The sequence below is a fragment of the Gigantopelta aegis genome, chromosome 14 (genome assembly GCF_016097555.1).
Source record: "Gigantopelta aegis isolate Gae_Host chromosome 14, Gae_host_genome, whole genome shotgun sequence".
Taxonomy (NCBI): domain Eukaryota; kingdom Metazoa; phylum Mollusca; class Gastropoda; order Neomphalida; family Peltospiridae; genus Gigantopelta; species Gigantopelta aegis.
This window is the reverse complement of record NC_054712.1, coordinates 27,072,268-27,091,065: the sequence shown is the minus strand read 5'-3', so window position 1 is coordinate 27,091,065 and position 18,798 is coordinate 27,072,268. Positions and strand designations below refer to the sequence as shown.

Below are 18,798 nucleotides of genomic sequence, written 5' to 3'. Positions count from 1 at the left end.
GGGATGATGTATGGTACAATGAATATTCATTTCCTGTCCTTTTAAATAGAAAGTTCCAAATCTGAACGACAAAACCGTAATACATGGTCAGGGCCGTATCCCTGCACAATGCATAGTCAAATGAGCATTTGGCAAAATTGTGGTTGATTCTATGAATCTCTATCTACAAGTGCCTCGTCTCCCGATGAGATCCTTTAATAGAGATTTTATCCTTTTTGCATCGCCAAAGAGGACTGCCACTCTCAGACTAGTTTATTAAATCAAAACTTACCGGACAGAGCTCATTAGAATAAGTACAGCTGTGATGACATGCACTCGTGGATATTTCATATAACAGTTATGATGATATCAGGTGTTCGCGAAAGTGGAGCGTATCCTGCCACATCGGTTGCACCCGGCATGAGTACTGCCATCACAGATGTCGTGTCCAGCGACAGCTATTAGTGAAAGATGAGCGTATCCTGCCACACCGGTTGCACCCGCCATGAGTACTGCCATCACAGATGTCGTGTCCAGCGACAGCTGTTAGTGAAAGATGAGCGTATCCTGCCACACCGGTTGCACCCGCCATGAGTACTGCCATCACAGATGTCGTGTCCAGCGACAGCTGTTAGTGAAAGATGAGCGTATTCTGCCACACCGGTTGCACCCGCCATGAGTACTGCCATCACAGATGCCGTGTCCAGCGACAGCTATTAGTGAAAGGTGAGCGTATCCTGCTACACCGGTTGCACCCGCCATGAGTACTGCCATCACAGATGTCGTGTCCAGCGACAGCTATTAGTGAAAGATGAGCGTATCCTGCCACACCGGTTGCACCCGCCACGAGTACTGCCATCACAGATGTCGTGTCCAGCGACAGCTATTAGTGAAAGATGAGCGTATCTTGCCACACCGGTTGCACCCGCCATGAGTACTGCCATCACAGATGTCGTGTCCAGCGACAGCTATTAGTGAAAGATGAGCGTGTCCTGCCACACCGGTTGCACCCCGCCATGAGTACTGCCATCACAGATGTCGTGTCCAGCGACAGCTATTAGTGAAAGATGAGCGTATCCCGCCACACCGGTTGCACCCGCCATGAGTACTGCCATCACAGATGTCGTGTCCAGCGACAGCTATTAGTGAAAGATGAGCGTATCCTGCCACACCGGTTGCACCCGCCATGAGTACTGCCATCACAGATGTCGTGTCCAGCGACAGCTATTAGTGAAAGATAGTCTTCACTAAGTTCTAACAGCTAAACACAAGTTAGGACGGGACGTAGCCCAGTGGTAAAGCGCACGCCTGATGCGCGGTCGGTCTAGGATCGATCCCCGTCGGTGGGCCCATTTGGCCTATTCTCGTTCCAGCCAGTGCACCACGACTGGTATATCAAAGGTCGTGGTATATGCTATCTTGTTTGTGGGATGGTGCATTATATCAAAGATCCCTTGCTACTAATGAAAACATTTAGCGGATTTCCTCTCTATGACTGTCAAAATGACCATATGTTTGACATCCAATAGCCGATGTTTAATAAAACAATGTGCTCTAGTGGTATTGTTAAACAAAACAAACTTCTTCTAAACACAAGTTATTTAATTGAACAATGACTGAGAATTTTAGTATTTAAAAAAACTATACTTTTTAATAGCTGAACTTGAAGACATGTTGTTTAATGATGCCTACAAGTTCAGGCTATAATTAGGAAACACAGTGTAATAAATACCACACAGAAGATCGGATCATCAGCAACACAGACTTTTGAAATGCTACTTCTGACAGCACATACCATCTGCTTTGATGGATCAGGCGGGGCATTCTTCCACTTAAATTCGTTAAACATTTATCTTGGTTTCAGTAATATTCTTATACACAATAATATGAGAAGTGAAACTTAATATTCTCACTTATAATAATTATTTGAAACCGAAAGGCCAGTGGTCAGATATTTACACAATTTAATCAGCTCTTTTGAATTAACGCTGAACTGTATTTGCGTTAATTTAAGTGTTCATGGTTTATTATAATAAAATAGGTTTAATATATTTCTCTCTCATAGTACTGTAGAAAGGACACACTAGAACAAAGTGATATTTGTCTTCTACTACATTCATATTTCAGACACTACACATTCTATAATACCTGTCAGTATTGTGATATCTACCGGCCTCGGTGGTGTCGTGGTTAAGCCATCGGCTGGTAGGTACTGGGTTCACAGCCCGCTACCGGCTCCCACCCAGAGAGAGTTTCAACAACTCAATAGGTAGGTGTACGACCACTACACTCTCTTCTCTCTCACCAACCACTAACAACTAACCCACTGTCCTGAACAGACAGCCCACATAGCCGAGGTGTGTGCATAGGACACCGTGCTTGAACCTAATTGAATATAAGCACGAACATAAGTTGAAATGAAAATGGGATATCTGCCCGGATAACTAGTAATAAGTCTTTTTCTTTTTCATTGCAGTCTGATGCTAAAATGGTCTTAGATGTAATAGCAAGAATGGAGGACACGGAGCCGTTTTCAGAAGAGTTACTCGGAGCAATGAAGCGACTGTGGTCAGACAGTGGAGTGCAAGAGTGCTTTGGTAGATCAAATGAATATCAGCTGAATGACTCAGCAAAATAGTAAGTAATAGCTAGTCTCGGTTTGCTAACATGATTGAAGTGACAGACTCTAGTTTTTAAACACTGTGACGTATTTTTCATCAGACATCAGTTAGATGTTATTAGTTCCCTACTGGTCCAACTGGAAGCGACTATAGGTTTCATCTCCGTCCTTCTGTCTGTTTGTCTGTCTGTCTCAGTCTGCCTGTCTGTCTTTTCATGTTTATCCGCCCGTCGTCTGTCCCACATATAGTTTTTCAGATAGGTTTTTTTTTCACAATGCCTTAATTTAAGTTTGACTTTAATGGCGATTTACCCATTTGTGATAGAGTTATGACCCTTGAAGTTACGAGATACGAACATTTGTTTTTCCGGTATTTTTGTTTGTTTGTTTGGGTTTTTTTGGCAATGCCTTAAGATATTCAGCTGAAATTTTGTGTATCATGTTCTATTATAGACCAAGTTTAACTTTCGTGGCAATTTACTAATTTTTCAGAGTTAAGGCCCTCGAACTTAAGATATATGAACATTTGTTTTCAGGATTTTTGTTTTGCAATGTCTGAAGACACTGAGATGTAATTTTGTATGTAGCTTTATCATCTACTGTTACAGATCAAGTTTAACTTTCATGGTGATTTACTGATTTTTCACAGTTATGGCCCTTGAACTTAGGAGATACAAAAATGTGTTCGGCCCAGTATAGGGAACATGTATTGCTTTAGCAGTACTCTCAGAATTATTGTTGTTTAGATGATGCATTTCGGCATTACCCTAAGCGTTTCCGGTCATCATGGTGTTTCTAATACCATGTAATGTATTTTTTTTTAATTCTTAAAACGCACGTATTTTTCGAAGTAACGGTTATGGAGACGAGCTCTGGTCTACGTTTTAAGGCTACTTCCCTGTTTCAACGTCACAGACTCTTATTTCACTCTACTCTAACTTTATCCAAATGTGATACAGGTTTGTAGATTAATGTCCATTTTTACAGGTTTAACCAAAGTTATTAATATTCATTATTATTATTTTATTATGGTTGTTTTTTGTTAATTGTTGTTGGTAAAATACAATATATTATATTTCTTTATATATTGTATTGTAATTGTTATGGAAGTTGTACTGTTAAAGTTCATTTTTGTTTGTGTATACATGTACAATGTGTTATAGAGCATTTACAATATAGCCTAATATGTTGTTTTTTCTCTCTTTTCCAGCTTTTTAGACGACTTAGACCGTTTAGGGGCAAAAGGTTATATGCCAACCGAACAAGATATTCTACGAACGCGAGTAAAGACCACTGGCATCGTTGAAGTTCACTTCACTTTTAAGAATTTAAATTTTAAGTAAGTATGTTCAAGAAGACCAGGAAGACGCCACACAATAGAGTAGCATGCTTTTATCTTCCACCATAGGGAAGTGATTTTAAAACTTTTTATCATCTAAATTTAGCTCCTTTTTTTCTTCTATTTTTTGTTTTTTTGTTTTTTGCCTTAAAAAATGTTTTCACATAGTAGACTGGATTTGATTTGAAATGATGAGAAATTTTAAACATTTTAAAAACACATATCAAATCTCTGCTTCTGTAAACATACTAAGATGTATTGTACACTATATTTAAATTATACACAAATTGAAGCAATCAAGTCATTTTAATTCATAATCGTTTCAAATTATATGGGCAAACATTTAATGATTTACACCAAAAAGGTAACAACGAACTAGTTGTTTTTCCCCTCTGTATTACATGTGTGTGTGTGTGTATACATATACATATACATAGAGAGAGAGAGAGAGAGAGAGAGAGAGAGAGAGAGAGAGAGAGAGAGAGAGAGAGAGGTTATTATTACCAGAGTGTTTTTCGGTATCGTCAATATCATATATTAGGAATCCAAATTGTATCTCGACTAATTTACATCTAATTTGCAAAGTTATCAAATTCTTACAGTATGTGATCTGAAAAATATCACATACTTTGATTGCACTGAAAATGTAAAATATTATATGATATATATATATATATATATATATATATATATATATATATATATATATATATGTATGTATGTATGTATGTATGTATGTATGTATGTATGTATAATAGACAGATAGAAATTAATTGAGCACCATCACATTTTGACGGTGCAGCTTATACTTCGCAAGTAACTGAATATTCGGTGTATACCAAACGGTCTTTGTATTCAGAGGATATTAAAAAAGGGAAAATATTAACACATCAGTATTTATTGTATACTAGAGAAAAAGACAGAAACCGTAGATTTGCATACAAATGTATGGTAATTAACTATGGAGCTGGAATCATACTGATATCATGTTCAATAGTAATTTATTCACGCCATCTCGGAAAATACACAGTACACACATACTATGTAAAAGCTCTCAATATGAATATGAGATGAGCACACTGTCAGCACCGACAACTACTTTTTGGCGCCTTTTTGACAGTAACACAATTCAAGTGGTGTGATATTAATTTCATGATAAGTACTTTGCAGAAATAGTTTGTGTTTTGTTTAATTGTTATAATCTTTCAATCACAGACATGCCTAAAATTGTAATTGTTTATTTTTAGTTGGTGGCTAACATTAATGTCAGAACGAGGAAAAAATGGGATTCATGTTTTTGTTGAATTTTCATTTTTTCAATCACATTAGAGACATGAATTTGTTTAAATAATTCGACAGTATGATTGTATATTTGATGTTGGTGGCCAAATGTCAGAATGGAAAAAATGGATTCGTGTTTTCAATTTTCCAGTCACATTAGAGATGTGAATTTGTTTTTAATTCGGCATTATGATCGTTGTTTCTTACAGATTATTTGATGTTGGTGGCCAGAGGTCAGAACGGAAAAAATGGATTCATTGTTTCGAAGATGTTACAGCTATTATATTTTGTGTAGCAATGAGTGAATATGACCAAGTACTACATGAAGACGAGACAACAGTTAGTTATTTCTAAATCTTACTCTAAATCTTTTCTGGATGTAACTCTGTGGTAGGGGGAGAGACGTAGCCCAGTGGTAAAGCGCCCGCCTGATGCACGATCGGTCTTGGATCGATCCCCGTCAGTAGACTCATTGGACTATTTCATGTTCCAGCCATGGCATCAAAACTGGTATATCAAAGGCTGTGGTATGTGGGATATGATGCATATAAAAGATCCTCTCTAAGACAATATGTCAAAATTACCACGTTTGACACCCAGTAGCCGACGATTAATAAATCAATATGTTCTAGTGGTGTCGTTAAACAAAACAAATTTTAAGTTTGTGCCTGATGTGCGATGGCTGATGGGTCACATGTTTTTCCCATCCCAACCAGAGCCATACGTTTGATAGCATTGATATGGGAAAGTGCATATTAAAAATAGATCTCTGTTTTATTGGTAGATACAGCCATTATGGTGGCAGCTCTCTCTCTCTCTCTCTCTCTCTCTCTCTCTCTCTCTCTCTCTCTCTCTCTCTCTCTGTGTGTGTATGTGTGTGTGTGTGTGTGTGTGTGTGTGTGTGTGTGTGTGTGTCCCAACATTGGTATACCAAAGGCTGTGTTATGTCCCATCCTGTCTCTGGGAAATGCCTAAAACAGATCCATTACTAATGGAAATATTTAGCGGATTTCATGAACATTATTAAATATATGACATCCAATAGCCGATTATTAACAAATCGGAGTTCTCCACTGGTGTCGTTATAAACATGAACGTATTTTTGTCTGCATATATATAATTCAAGGTTAGCTGTTTTAAATGCAGGCGTTAAACTGTCATTCGCCTAATCATGAATTAAACTTGAATTTGGCAAATAAATTCCATTAATAATTTTATAATCAGGTGTCTTATTTTAGTTTTACTTTATTTGGCTAATTACAACAGATTTCCAGCTCAAATTCGCCAAATTGCCAGTGATTTTTAGGTCCATTCTTTAGTTACGGTACTCGGTATTCAGAAAACGAGTGGTGATCAGATGTATTTTACAAATACGAAATCTCTAATATACCATATGTTAACCGTTAGGAAATATTTCCAAGTCGCCATTTGCAATTATATATATATAGATAATAATACATGAGTGGCCGTTAGATACCATTCATCTCGAATACATTTTAAAACAACGAGTTGAGATAAATGGTATCTAACGGACACGAATGTATTATTCTATTTCTTACATATACTTAAAAACCAGGTTTTAAGCAAATTTTAATATCTTTTTCGACTAAAAGGTATTTACAGCCGTTGCACACGTATCTAACTTACGCGTCACATACCCATGATTGTCAGGTAACTATACGTCACAATGTAATCGATTTCCATCGTGTAGTTTTTCAGTGGATAAATGACATTAGTGACCTGGTCATCACCTAGGAGCAGCCAATCGTATGTCTTGAAATTGTTAACACACGTACATGTGTAACCAACCACGTGTTATAAAAAATAACGCATGTTCTCACCAACGGGTGTATTAGAAATCAAGCTGTACATCGATTTTTTGTTTTTTTTTCTCCCCAATTTAACTTACATCATCTATACTACTGTATTGTTTTACTAGGCCTACCTTATTCAAACATCAAAACAAATCCATACTAAAAGGAAAAGTTATATCAAAAGTGATGTGATGTCGGTGAACCATTCTCCTTCCAATGTTCTTGTTTGTGCCATTGAGATTCAGATGATAAAATCGCATGCAAAATGGCATATCAGACATTTTGTTCGTAACGAGCTGGGGGATTTAAGGTTGGTGGGGTGTTTTTAGTTGTATGATTTGTATTTAATTCATAATCTACCTACGTCAAATGTTTGAGTTTAGAAACAATAAAAATTGTCGTAAAGGCTTCGTGTTATAGTATATTCTCATGTAGTGAATGCATACATAATTAATTTGTTCCATAAATTATTACTATAATATAAATAGTTAGTCACATTATGTACCGGCATTGAAGATGAAAATCAAAGGGAGATAATTGTGAAAATCTAATACCTAAATTCTACCTAAAGTCCGTCCCACAGTGAACGCCTTTTTTCATACTATGAAATTTACTACAAGTTAATTAATTCTGGGCCAACTGATTTGTAAATTGCACACATAAATAGTTTTTGTTTTTATTATTATTTATTATTTATTTTTATTTTTTTCCAAAACACTTTTACATTTCTTCTTACGTCAAACCAAACTGAAATTATTTACAAAAAACAGTTTTACAGAATGATGGGACGGACTAAAGAGGGGTTGTCACGGGGTGTACATTTGCCCCCTTTCTGTAATTTCTCTATTTTCTTTCAGAACCGCATGCAAGAGAGCTTGAAGCTGTTTGATTCCATTTGCAACAACAAGTGGTTCACAGACACGTCTATAATACTTTTTCTTAACAAAAAGGATCTGTTTGAAGAGAAGATCAGAAAATCCGCACTAACAATATGTTTCGCTGAATATACAGGTAAAGTAGCTTACAATTATAGGGACATTCTCCATATTTTACCCTGTACCATATTTCTGGTCAAAAATGACACAATGTTGTAGGAACATTTCTCCATATTAAACATTGACTTTTATAAACCTTGACCAAATTTCCTCCTTGGAATATTAATTTTAACACATCCGATTAATACTGGCGTAGGAATAACAAGTGAATGGGGTGCGGGGGTGGGGGGTGGGGAGGGGGCACACTTTTATATTTTAACACTATTATAAAGCAAATATAAAGCAAAATATCTGAAAAGGGGGGCACATGCACCCCTTACCCCCCCCCCCCCCCCCCCGCTTCCTACGCCAGTGCGATATAGCAAGTGGTATTTTAAAATTGTACAAATACGATTTCTGCTGTATATTTACTTACCCACCCCCATGTTGCCAATGTTCATTACATGTTAGTAGACTAAACCATACGATAATATGTGTTCTTTTAATGCAGTTTGGACCATTAATGAAAAATTAAAGTTTTTTTCAGTTCACAGTTACTAGTATGCAGATTAAGCCAATGGAAATAGAACGATCAGAAATATGTTAAAAAGACTCTGTTAGTCAGAAACATTTTACAATGGCAGCAAACTCAGGATTCTTCCTTTAACCATTTAGAGCATACGTTAGCAATCTTTTTATGGTTGGAATCATTGAAATCATTTATTTATACTCGCTGTCTATGTTTCATAAAGGCACTTGACAATAACCGTTGATAGCATTATCACCTAAAGTCCGAACCAACTACGATAAATTGCGCCCCTACTTTTATTTTCCGTTAGATTTTACCCACATTTTGTCCAGACAGAAATCTTGAAAACCCCATTACAATGACACAGATTCCACATACTAGATGACACCCATGTCAGCTATGTCGACTTCGCTGAGATCGCATATAGCAAAAAGCATGTACTTTTGTGCCTGCTGCCATTTTGACTTTTTATGGAATATTCTCTGTGTCTGGACAAAATTTGGGGAAAATGTAACAGTAATTAAAGGTAGGAGAGTAATTTATCGTAGTTGTTAACATTTTGGTTTGGTTTTATAAATGTAGTTGCGTTTGTATTTTGCATTAGTAAATGATGTTATATGGTGAAGCGAGCGAGCTTGCAACTTAAACAGAGTAATACTACTTATTTTCTCCTTTTTTTTCTAACTGTAGGCAAACAAACATATGAGGAGGCAGCTGCCTATATTCAGGCCCAATTTGAAGCCAAGAACAAGAGTTCAACGAAGGAAATTTACTGCCATCAAACATGTGCGACTGATACAAACAACATTCAGTTTGTGTTTGATGCAGTCACTGATGTGATCATTGCAAACAATCTCCGAGGCTGTGGTTTGTATTGACGTGTGCCAGTAAACAAATATATATATATATATATATATATATATATATATATATATATATATATATATATATATATATGAAGAGCCAATGTTGTGTTATCTCAGAATTGACAGATCTTCATTCAGATTGAAAACAAACAAAAAAGTGCGGGCAGCAAGCCAAAGTCCCGCGCGCGTCACGTGCAACTTTTATGACATCATTTCCGCTGATTGACGTCACGTCCGCTCACGAACAGGCTTCTTTGTGTGTGATGAACTGCTCGCAGTGATATTCGAGATGAACACAGTTTCAAAATCATTTTTTCCTTCTTTTTTTCCTGCGAGAAGTGGAGAGGACAAGCTTATATCCGAGTTAGACTTTATTGTGTCAGTTTGATTTCGTTCATTGTTGAGCTCTAGGATTATTTTTTTCTTCGTTTTTTTTTCCAATTATTTTTTATTTTACTTTTTTGCCAGCAGCAACAAAAACACAAACAAACAAAAAAAGACGAGTACAACTGAGTAGTCATGGTTCCCGTTTTATGTCATATGTGCAATATTTGTAAAAGGAGTTGAAACCATGATGTGTCTTAAATATGATGGCATATTCAGACAACTGTCTGTACTATTATTCAAAATCTCAAGTTGTATGTGCGCGAGTAATGATGAAGGACAATACACTAAATTATAGTCGTCTGCGCATAAATAAATAAATATATATATATATATATATATATATTTGTGTGTGTGTGCTTCAATGCCTCCTGTAAGGACTTGTGCACATATTAATATAGGACGTTATTTCTCTATGTTAAAAGAGAGTACGAAAGTGTCTCTACAAGCAGTGCGCATGCATAGTGACTATGATTTACACTCTTGGCACCATGGGCCATCATGCACCCAAAAAGGACACTGTATTAGATGCATTATCATAGTTCTAGGACTTAATTATTACCATTCAACAGAGAGGTCGCGGCAATAGCTATTGACACCGAGACAGTCTATTCCTCGTTGAACCCACGGTATTGATGCTAGATAAGAGAGAACTGATCTTCCTTTTGATGGGATCGGGTAATGCTGGAGAAAGCAAATGATTAAACCCGAATTGTCGGTAAAAGGGAGCTATACGTTAAATAGCATCATACATGGAGCGAACGAGATGCTGGACCAAACTGCGTTTCTAACTTTTTATCATACATAATATAGACCTGCATTGCATAAAAGCGAATTCTGTTTTCATCCTAGAGCCATCTTTGCCATCAGAGATTTCTGCTGGTACATATTCCATGGAATCAATACCTTTTATCTAGCAGATCATCACAAGAATTTATCTCTCGACAACCAGAGTTTAAAATGTCAAACAATAGTTGTCAGCATCGTATACAATAACAGACAAGTAGGCCTAAGTACCTTGATGGGATTCAAACCCAACACACTGATTTAAACGTCTTTACCAAACACAGACGAAGTCGCCTATGGATAGAAGCACATGGTCTGGCACGATACGATTAACCCGGGATTGCGGCCCTGAGGAACTGTCGAACACTATCCTGGATGTAAAAGATATGTTGTCATTATTATTCTCTTTTAAGGAATCTTGCGAGGTCATTGGCCGCGTGGTCCGTGCTGGCTTTGGATGTGTCTGGTAAAAGATATGTGTACACATTTGCCTTTGTCCCTTGACAAGCAATTATCTGTGAAGCAACTATCTGTCAAAACACTCAAGACTTGTCTTACAACGGTGTTAATAGTTACTGTTGTGTCGTTCCTGTTGGGAAAGTGGTCAGAGTACCGTGCATTTTGGGATGCACTCTCCAAGAGGGTGACGTCATACGTTCATTGTCATTAAGCGTACATTGTAAGCTCTCTTTTATCTTTTCTTTCTGTTTTTTTTCCTTCTTATTATCATTTTAATTTCATAGCAAAGGAGCTTGTCATTTTATTCTTTTAATATTCTGTGTGGTGCAAGGACTTCATAATTCTACACTCCTGTGTTGCAAACCAAATCTTGCAGGTACGTCGTCGTGTGGCAAGTGTTCCGTATCTTGTAGTTGCCAAAAAAGGAAAGGATCGAGTGTCGTTATCTGTATCTGGACCAGCGATTCTAGCTCTGTGACGTCGTGTTCTGTGTGACGTCGGGGATGAATATAGCAACTGCTGTCTAGTAGTAGTATGAAAGACGTGAAACAAAACAAACTCTACCAGACAGACACAGATTGTGAAAATATGTGTATGCTAGCTGTACGTTTTACCATCTGTATGCCTATATAGTTCTTCTTTCACAAAAAAAAATGTATGTTACATGTGTCATTACTGAAATTCATTAGTAGCATTTATAATATTATGAGCATGACAGGATTCGCTGATTGTACAAAAAGCATCAAGTTCAGAGTTTCTTTCCTTTCATGTCTGGATTATTTATTTATTTATTTATTTATTTATTATTATTGTAAGTAATATCAAGCCGGTAATGGTTAATCTAATATCGAGAACAGCTTGATCAAGTGTACAGCAAAACAGATTGCCCAGGGTTGGCCTGATAGGATCCGGTGTAGAGGTCGGCTCCTGAAGTCCACCTTTTTTTAACACATTTTACATCAACTGATTTCGTTCAAGCCCAACTGCCCAGTCCTTTTTTCTCCTCATATAAGTGAGATCAACAAAAACCAAGATACAGTTTGCAATGATGGTCAGTCATACACCAGCAGGTCAGTCATAGACCAGCAGATCAGTTGTTAAGTTGATCAGTGGCAGCTGGAATTGGCCTCCTGTCTACCAACAGATATATTGATAGGTTGATCAGTCATATCCCAACAGTTCGACTGCTAGGTTTTCCACGGGCTTAGTCGTGTTTTGCACTTCTTTTTTTAAAACCCACACAAAATAAACAACCTTTCAGATAGTTACAAAAAGAGTAAACACAAACATTGCAATTCAACATCTATTGACCTAATAATAATGACATAATCCACATGGTTTACTTCAGTACAACACTACTTACCAACAAAAAACGTTTGACACCCAATAGCAGATGTATTTTTCATGCTGGGGTGTCGTTAAACAATCATTAATTCATTAAATAAGAACATTATAAATAGGAAACGTTCGACGGTGTATATCTCGTAAATACAATAAAGTAAATAAATAAATAAAAACCGGCAATGTGGAAAACTTAAAAAGAAATTTGGGATGAGGATTGTTCAAAATATTTTTGTCTCTGAGAATTCAGATACAACCCAAAAGAAAGCTCATCCCAATGTGGTTTCTCATTAAGATTTGAAGCCATGTATATCAAATAATAACAATAGATCTCACTTTTGTAAATGTAGTTTTAAAAAGTTACGTCATTACAGTTACTTGTAAACTGTTTGCAAAGTCATTTGCAAATGATTTATTAATTTTATTAATTTTATTTTGTTTTGGGGTGGGGGAATCGAAATGTATGAACTTATGCTTTCATATTTTCTTTTATTTTAAAGTGATTTTTTTAAAATGTTGATACTATGAATGCAGTGTGAATTGTGCATGTTGCATGATTTTAGTGAATAACAAGCTGTAATAAACAAACAAATCACGCTGCTTAGGAGAATAAGATGCATTGAAATAACAGTACATTGTTTCACGCACCTGTATAGTTTGCGTTAAAGTAGCATTATCATATTTATATACATTGTGAGGTTTTATTTTTATTTGTTTTTATTTTTTGTTAATATTGTTGCTTTTCATCATATTTGTAAAGAATATATTTTCAACTTTAACGTTACGACAAAAGGGACTAAACTCGACAGCTAATTAAGTTAATGAATTTGAGTAAAAAATGTCTTCAGTTGTAATCACAAATCAAAATCGTAATGTCACAGTATGATAATGACGAACGTCAAGCAATAATTTTTAGTCCATGACGTCATGTTACCTGGAATAATTTCCAGTCTATTTCTGATTTGATTACGTTTTGTTTTTGTTTTTTATTGGGCTTTTTAAAAATTATTTTTGTTTTTGAGGGGGGTCCATGCTAGAGAAAATCTTTTTAAATGAACACTAATTAAAATTGACAAACAAAATTTAAGTAGATAATGCTACTTTAAGAGATATCTTAGATTGTTTTGTATAAACTGGGTTTACCCATAATGTGACCCGCTGACCATGCACATTAAGCATGTGGACATATTTAATTGAAGTCATATTATTGGAATAAAACTCATTACAAAAAATTCCTTTTCTCTGAGATATAATGTAATACGAGTTTTAAACAAATGCATTTAACATGATGTAATATCATCCAACATGTATAATATTGGAAGTAGATTTTGCAGTCGTTATTATTTTTATTTTGCTCAATGTTTTGTTATCAAAATATTTATGGCATAATCAATATTTGTTGATATTTTAATTTGAGTGTATTTTAACTTTTTGTAATTGCATGTTTTGTTATTCGAACTGCACTTTTTTTATGAAAGAAACATCGCTTTACTTTTTCTTTTGTCTACTGTCAGTGTTCATATAATTATATTCTTCAAGACTATCTAAAGATCTTTTCCAAAATTTAAATGAGACTTGTCGATTAACCAATGGGAACACTTCTCTTTTGTGCAAATTATTGTAAATAGTTTGAAAATACGGCGATACCAAAAATATCGCATGACAAACCGTCTTTGTATTCTCATTAATGGTTGCTGTGATCAGTTTCTAATCATGTATCAATAATGTTAACACATGCACAGAACTATTTTTTGCTGGTATTTTTGTTTTATTTCACTTTTGTTCTGCTTTAATGAGGGACTCTTTTGGCATGAATATTATACACTTTTTTTCATGACTTATAATTAAGACAAGATAATGGGTATTTTCCCTGGATTTGTTTTCTCAAATTGTAATGTTTTAGACAGTGCCTTTGCTAGTTTTTGCACTATTTTGGCCTCAGATTAGTGCGCAGTTCGAGTTATAGTTCCAGTATTATTAGTATCAAGAACAATACTAACAAGGGAAATTATGAGGTAAAGATTGACTAGAACGCGGTTTGGAAGTAACATCGTGTTTTTAAAGAGCTTGGGCCAATTTCACCAAACATCGTAAGTTTACAGGTCAGGTCATACGGTTTAACGTGCACATTCAGAGCAAGCTGTTGTAGCGCACGCCTGTCATGGGCGCAGGTGTCGACCTCGGCCGACTCCTTTGTCCAGGACAGGAAAATAAGTTTACGTCTGCTACTGTATACCGGGCATACGTTTGACATCTTTTACACTGATTACATCATGATGGAAGATGGAGAATTTTAAGGATAAAAGAAATTGAAATATGTGTACTTCTAACAATATGTGTTGTAGTGTATTAGTAATAAGAAAATGCAGTTTAGTCATATCTAGGCTTACGATGTTTTGTGAAGCTGGACCCTGTCTATTTCAAACTCCTGGCTAGTTCAACCCAGATCTTGCTCATAACAACAACTACAACAACATCATCAATAAAAAGCCACTCTAAACTGATCTTAACCCATGGTATAGCACAATTAATTATGACGTTTATTTGCTTTTGCTATAATTTTGAGTAATGACAGTTCTATTAATTTATGTATCAATAAGCATTTAATATAACTCGAAAAATATCGTATTGCGCCTGCATTAAACATATCTAAGCTGATTCGTGGGGTCATAGTTAGTGCATAACCATGATTTCAATCTTGCGGCTGCTTTGGGTGACATAAGGGTCAATATTGTCCTCCCCCCCCCCCCCCCCCCCCACACACATACACTAATCTAGGCTGCCCATCACTGAACGTTCTAACTTCTTTCTTTTTGTTTCTCCTTTCTTCCGTAACTCTTACACCAGACCCCATCACATTCAGACAAAATACACAAAGGGTTGGTTCAAAAACAAAACAAAAAAGTAACATGGTCCTTGTTCTAGTTTTAGTGCTTCAATTTTAATTAATGTATTTACTTAAATGTCAATTTTAAAATTAAATACGCATTTAGAATAAGGACCGTGTTTCGGACCAAAGTGTGCTATACAAATTATACTTTCCTGAAATGACTATTTAATATTTGAATGGCTGATTACAAACTTCATTTAAATAATGCCTATGTGTTCCATTGTTTCATCTTTAGAGGGTTTGTGCAATATTATACGCATCATGCATTGTGAAAGAAGACATCTTGATGCGTGTGCAAAATGTATGTTCACACCTTTTTTTTTCTTCCAGAGTCGTCATTGGTCGAAGTTAACCACAATGTATATCACTTTTTTTTCTGTTTGTTTGTTTAGTCAGTGTATATGGAAGAATGGATGTTCTTTATTATTGTATGAAAAAATTGATACATAAACGTTTATTTAAATGCTATTTATTGTGCATATTGGAAACCTCAGATCAGGGATCTATCTGTGATTGTAGAACAGCCGGTTTCCGTGTTTTAGAGCACACCACATACCTATTTAATCCTTTTTTGTCCGTCAGATTGTTTAAACCTTTCCACCCTTGAAGTTCAACATTGAATTGTTGAACCTTCTGATATGGACCAATACAAAATAGTCTGTTTAGGGCGCAAGGGTTACCGGAAGTTGTAAATTTAAAATTTATCATAAAACACCTTTCTTAATGTGGTAAAGAATGTAGATTTTTTTTATACATCGTTCTGATTTCACTTCCGGTTCATGTCCGACTTCTGGAAGAGCTAGAGGGTAAAAAGGATTAAAGAATACAGGTTGCTGTAGATTTCTTCTAAGAATACACGCTATCCACACGCACGTGCATTGCCCGTTATGCCCAGATGGCAATGATAGAAACAAATATGCTGTTTTAAAGTTAATTTTCTTGTATAGCTTGTAATTTTTACAGTGTGTTTCCTTAAATTATCTATTTTATATTGCTGTTGCGAACACGCATGATGCGTGTGGGCAGCTATCTGTTATTGGAGAAATTCTTCAGCAACCACGCCCATTTTGGAGATTCCAAACGTAAAGCATACACAAAGTTTGATTCATTTTAACAAAGAATGTTAAACGTTTTACTGTCTTTGTAGAATCGGCCAGTAAGATCACCTGCTTTGTACAAAGGCAACATATCTTGTTACATCTTTCTTTAAATGCAAAATACAAGGATCGTGATGACCGTTTATCCTTATAGTGGGTTCTCCAAAATGAATGCCGGTGCTAAGTTTAGCCTTGGTATGAATTGACAGCTTGTCTTCAAATGACAAAATCCTATATTGGGAGAGAAAGCCTGTCGCGTTTAGTAATATTTTAAAAACTTATTTCAAACAGGTTTTTACAGCGACCTGTGAGTTTTGAATGTTAAGAAATATGTTTATGCGCTTCAGACAAGTCCAAAAATATTTTTTTGAAGTCATATATGATTTCTGTCAAGACTTGGCTTTTTAAACGCAGATGTGCATTTGGAGAAACACAAATCCTTGATACTTCCGATTCACTAATAAACTTTGAGTGTTAACTGGATTTTATATTTTAATGTATAGAAACTATAGAAAGCTGCTGGATTCATAGCGAACTCTGAAGCTTAGTTTTATGTATACATGTATAATGGATTTTAAATGAATGCTTTACACTGTGGTACCGCCAAAATGGGCATCGCAGACTCGTCTTAAATAGATAATTAGCTTTGCATGTCCCTGTTCTAATGTTAGGTGCGTTTTTATTTATTTTGTTTCTTTGTTTTTAGAATATTTATTTTGAATGATGATGCATAATCGGACTCACAATCAAAGTGCAGTCTACTATTCTGTTGATCAGAATGCGAAGAGCTAATTTAACAACATATTTTCTGTAATTAAGGCATTGTTTTATAAACTCTTTTTTTTCTCATTAAATTCCACATTGCGAATCTCACCTGAACCGTTATGAATATATGTATATATACATACATACATATATATTAAATCATTAATTTTTGCCACGTTGGCAATGGTTCAATCTGTTCGTGGCGTCATCATACACAGTCATGCAGTAACATGTATTGTACTTTCAATATTGACAAGCTGTATTTGCAAGCCATGCCAGCAAATGGAGGGTCTTAAGAGGCATATCTGGTTCTAAATGGCAACAGTTTTACAACAAACACGTAAATGTTTGTGTTTATTTACTACAATGAATGTCATTAATTGCTTCACGAAACATATTGTGTGTAAAGCACTACAACAAAGCCAACTTCTGTATTTGCAATCACTATTCGACAGACCAAGAGGACCTATGAAATGTCTCGGATATGTTCGAAACTAGCATTCCGAGTGAGGCTAGTGGCATTTACGAACGACATCCGAGGATTTCCGAAAGGCAAACGTTCTGCGGGGATATTTAAGAAGGCAGTTCATAATCAATACAATCGATTCCCATACGTGTAAACAAGTAGCGAAGAGAATAAGAAATCTCGCGATATTAGCTACATATATTATGTGCAGTTCTATAATGCGAAATCTTTTGTACTTAATTACATTAATTTCTGTTTTACTTTCATTGCAATGTGTCCTATTTCATGCTAACACCTATACATTTGAATCAAGCAACCGAGATTTTTAAAGTTTCAATCCCCCGCCCCCCGATCCAGGTGTCTTGTTAATTAAATTCATATTCGTTTGCTTTTGTTTTCCACGGGGAGATTATCAGAAGGGATGTTTTAATTGTGGTAGTTGATAATATACAGTAAATATGCCATAACTGCCAAAATTCATTTAACGTGGCATGCATATGATGACAATAATTGATGTTTTTTTCTCGGATCGAACTAGCGCAACCATTTTAAAAATCCAGGTTTCCTAACGACCCCCTTGACATCAAGAAGTCAGGATACATATTGTATGATACACAGTCTTATATAACAATGTCATGGCAGTTTTCATAATGCAAATCATCACTAACACAAATTATACCCCATTTTAACAGAATTCGTATTTTTTATTATTAATTTACTGTTAACACGAAGCAGAAGCCTCTATCCCCCGCCACCAAACCCCCCAGTCCATCTGCACAAAAGCACTAGCAATGGTCACATTGAATACATTAAGACTTAAATCATTTGGATTTTTAAAAAATATATATATTCTTTCATTTTATTTTTGTATGCAGCTGTGACGTTTTTTTATTGATTTTATGTTGATTTATTGATTATGTATTTGTCGTAAAATCAGTAGCTCAAGTAAGTTTTGTGTAGCAAGTGCGTGTATTTCACGGGAGGAAAATAAAAATAAAAAACGAACTGCCTTCGGAAATCTTGGACATTTCTGAACACTCGAAGATGTTTTAAATGCCTAACCTACGGACTCTAGCCCTCCAAACAGCTGGCTGGCGTCTATTCGCTGATCTCTTGTATACTAGTAAATGTAGAGAATTTGCAACAAAAATGTCAGTGTGTTATTGTCTCTTCAATCAACCGGAATAAAAAACAAACTTAGAATTTTA

General features: G+C 35.7%; 1 protein-coding gene across 1 annotated transcript in view; it reads left to right on the top strand.

The window, feature by feature from the left end:
• The window catches only part of LOC121388675 (guanine nucleotide-binding protein G(o) subunit alpha), an 84,512-nt gene extending 65,714 nt beyond the window's left edge, over positions 1 to 18,798 (top strand). Inside the window, exons 4-8 of the mRNA XM_041520120.1 lie at positions 2,456 to 2,616; positions 3,810 to 3,938; positions 5,429 to 5,558; positions 7,891 to 8,044; positions 9,227 to 18,798. Of these exons, the coding sequence (XP_041376054.1) occupies positions 2,456 to 2,616; positions 3,810 to 3,938; positions 5,429 to 5,558; positions 7,891 to 8,044; positions 9,227 to 9,414 (762 nt within the window). The 3' untranslated portion in view covers positions 9,415 to 18,798. The remainder of the gene's footprint in view (positions 1 to 2,455; positions 2,617 to 3,809; positions 3,939 to 5,428; positions 5,559 to 7,890; positions 8,045 to 9,226) is intronic.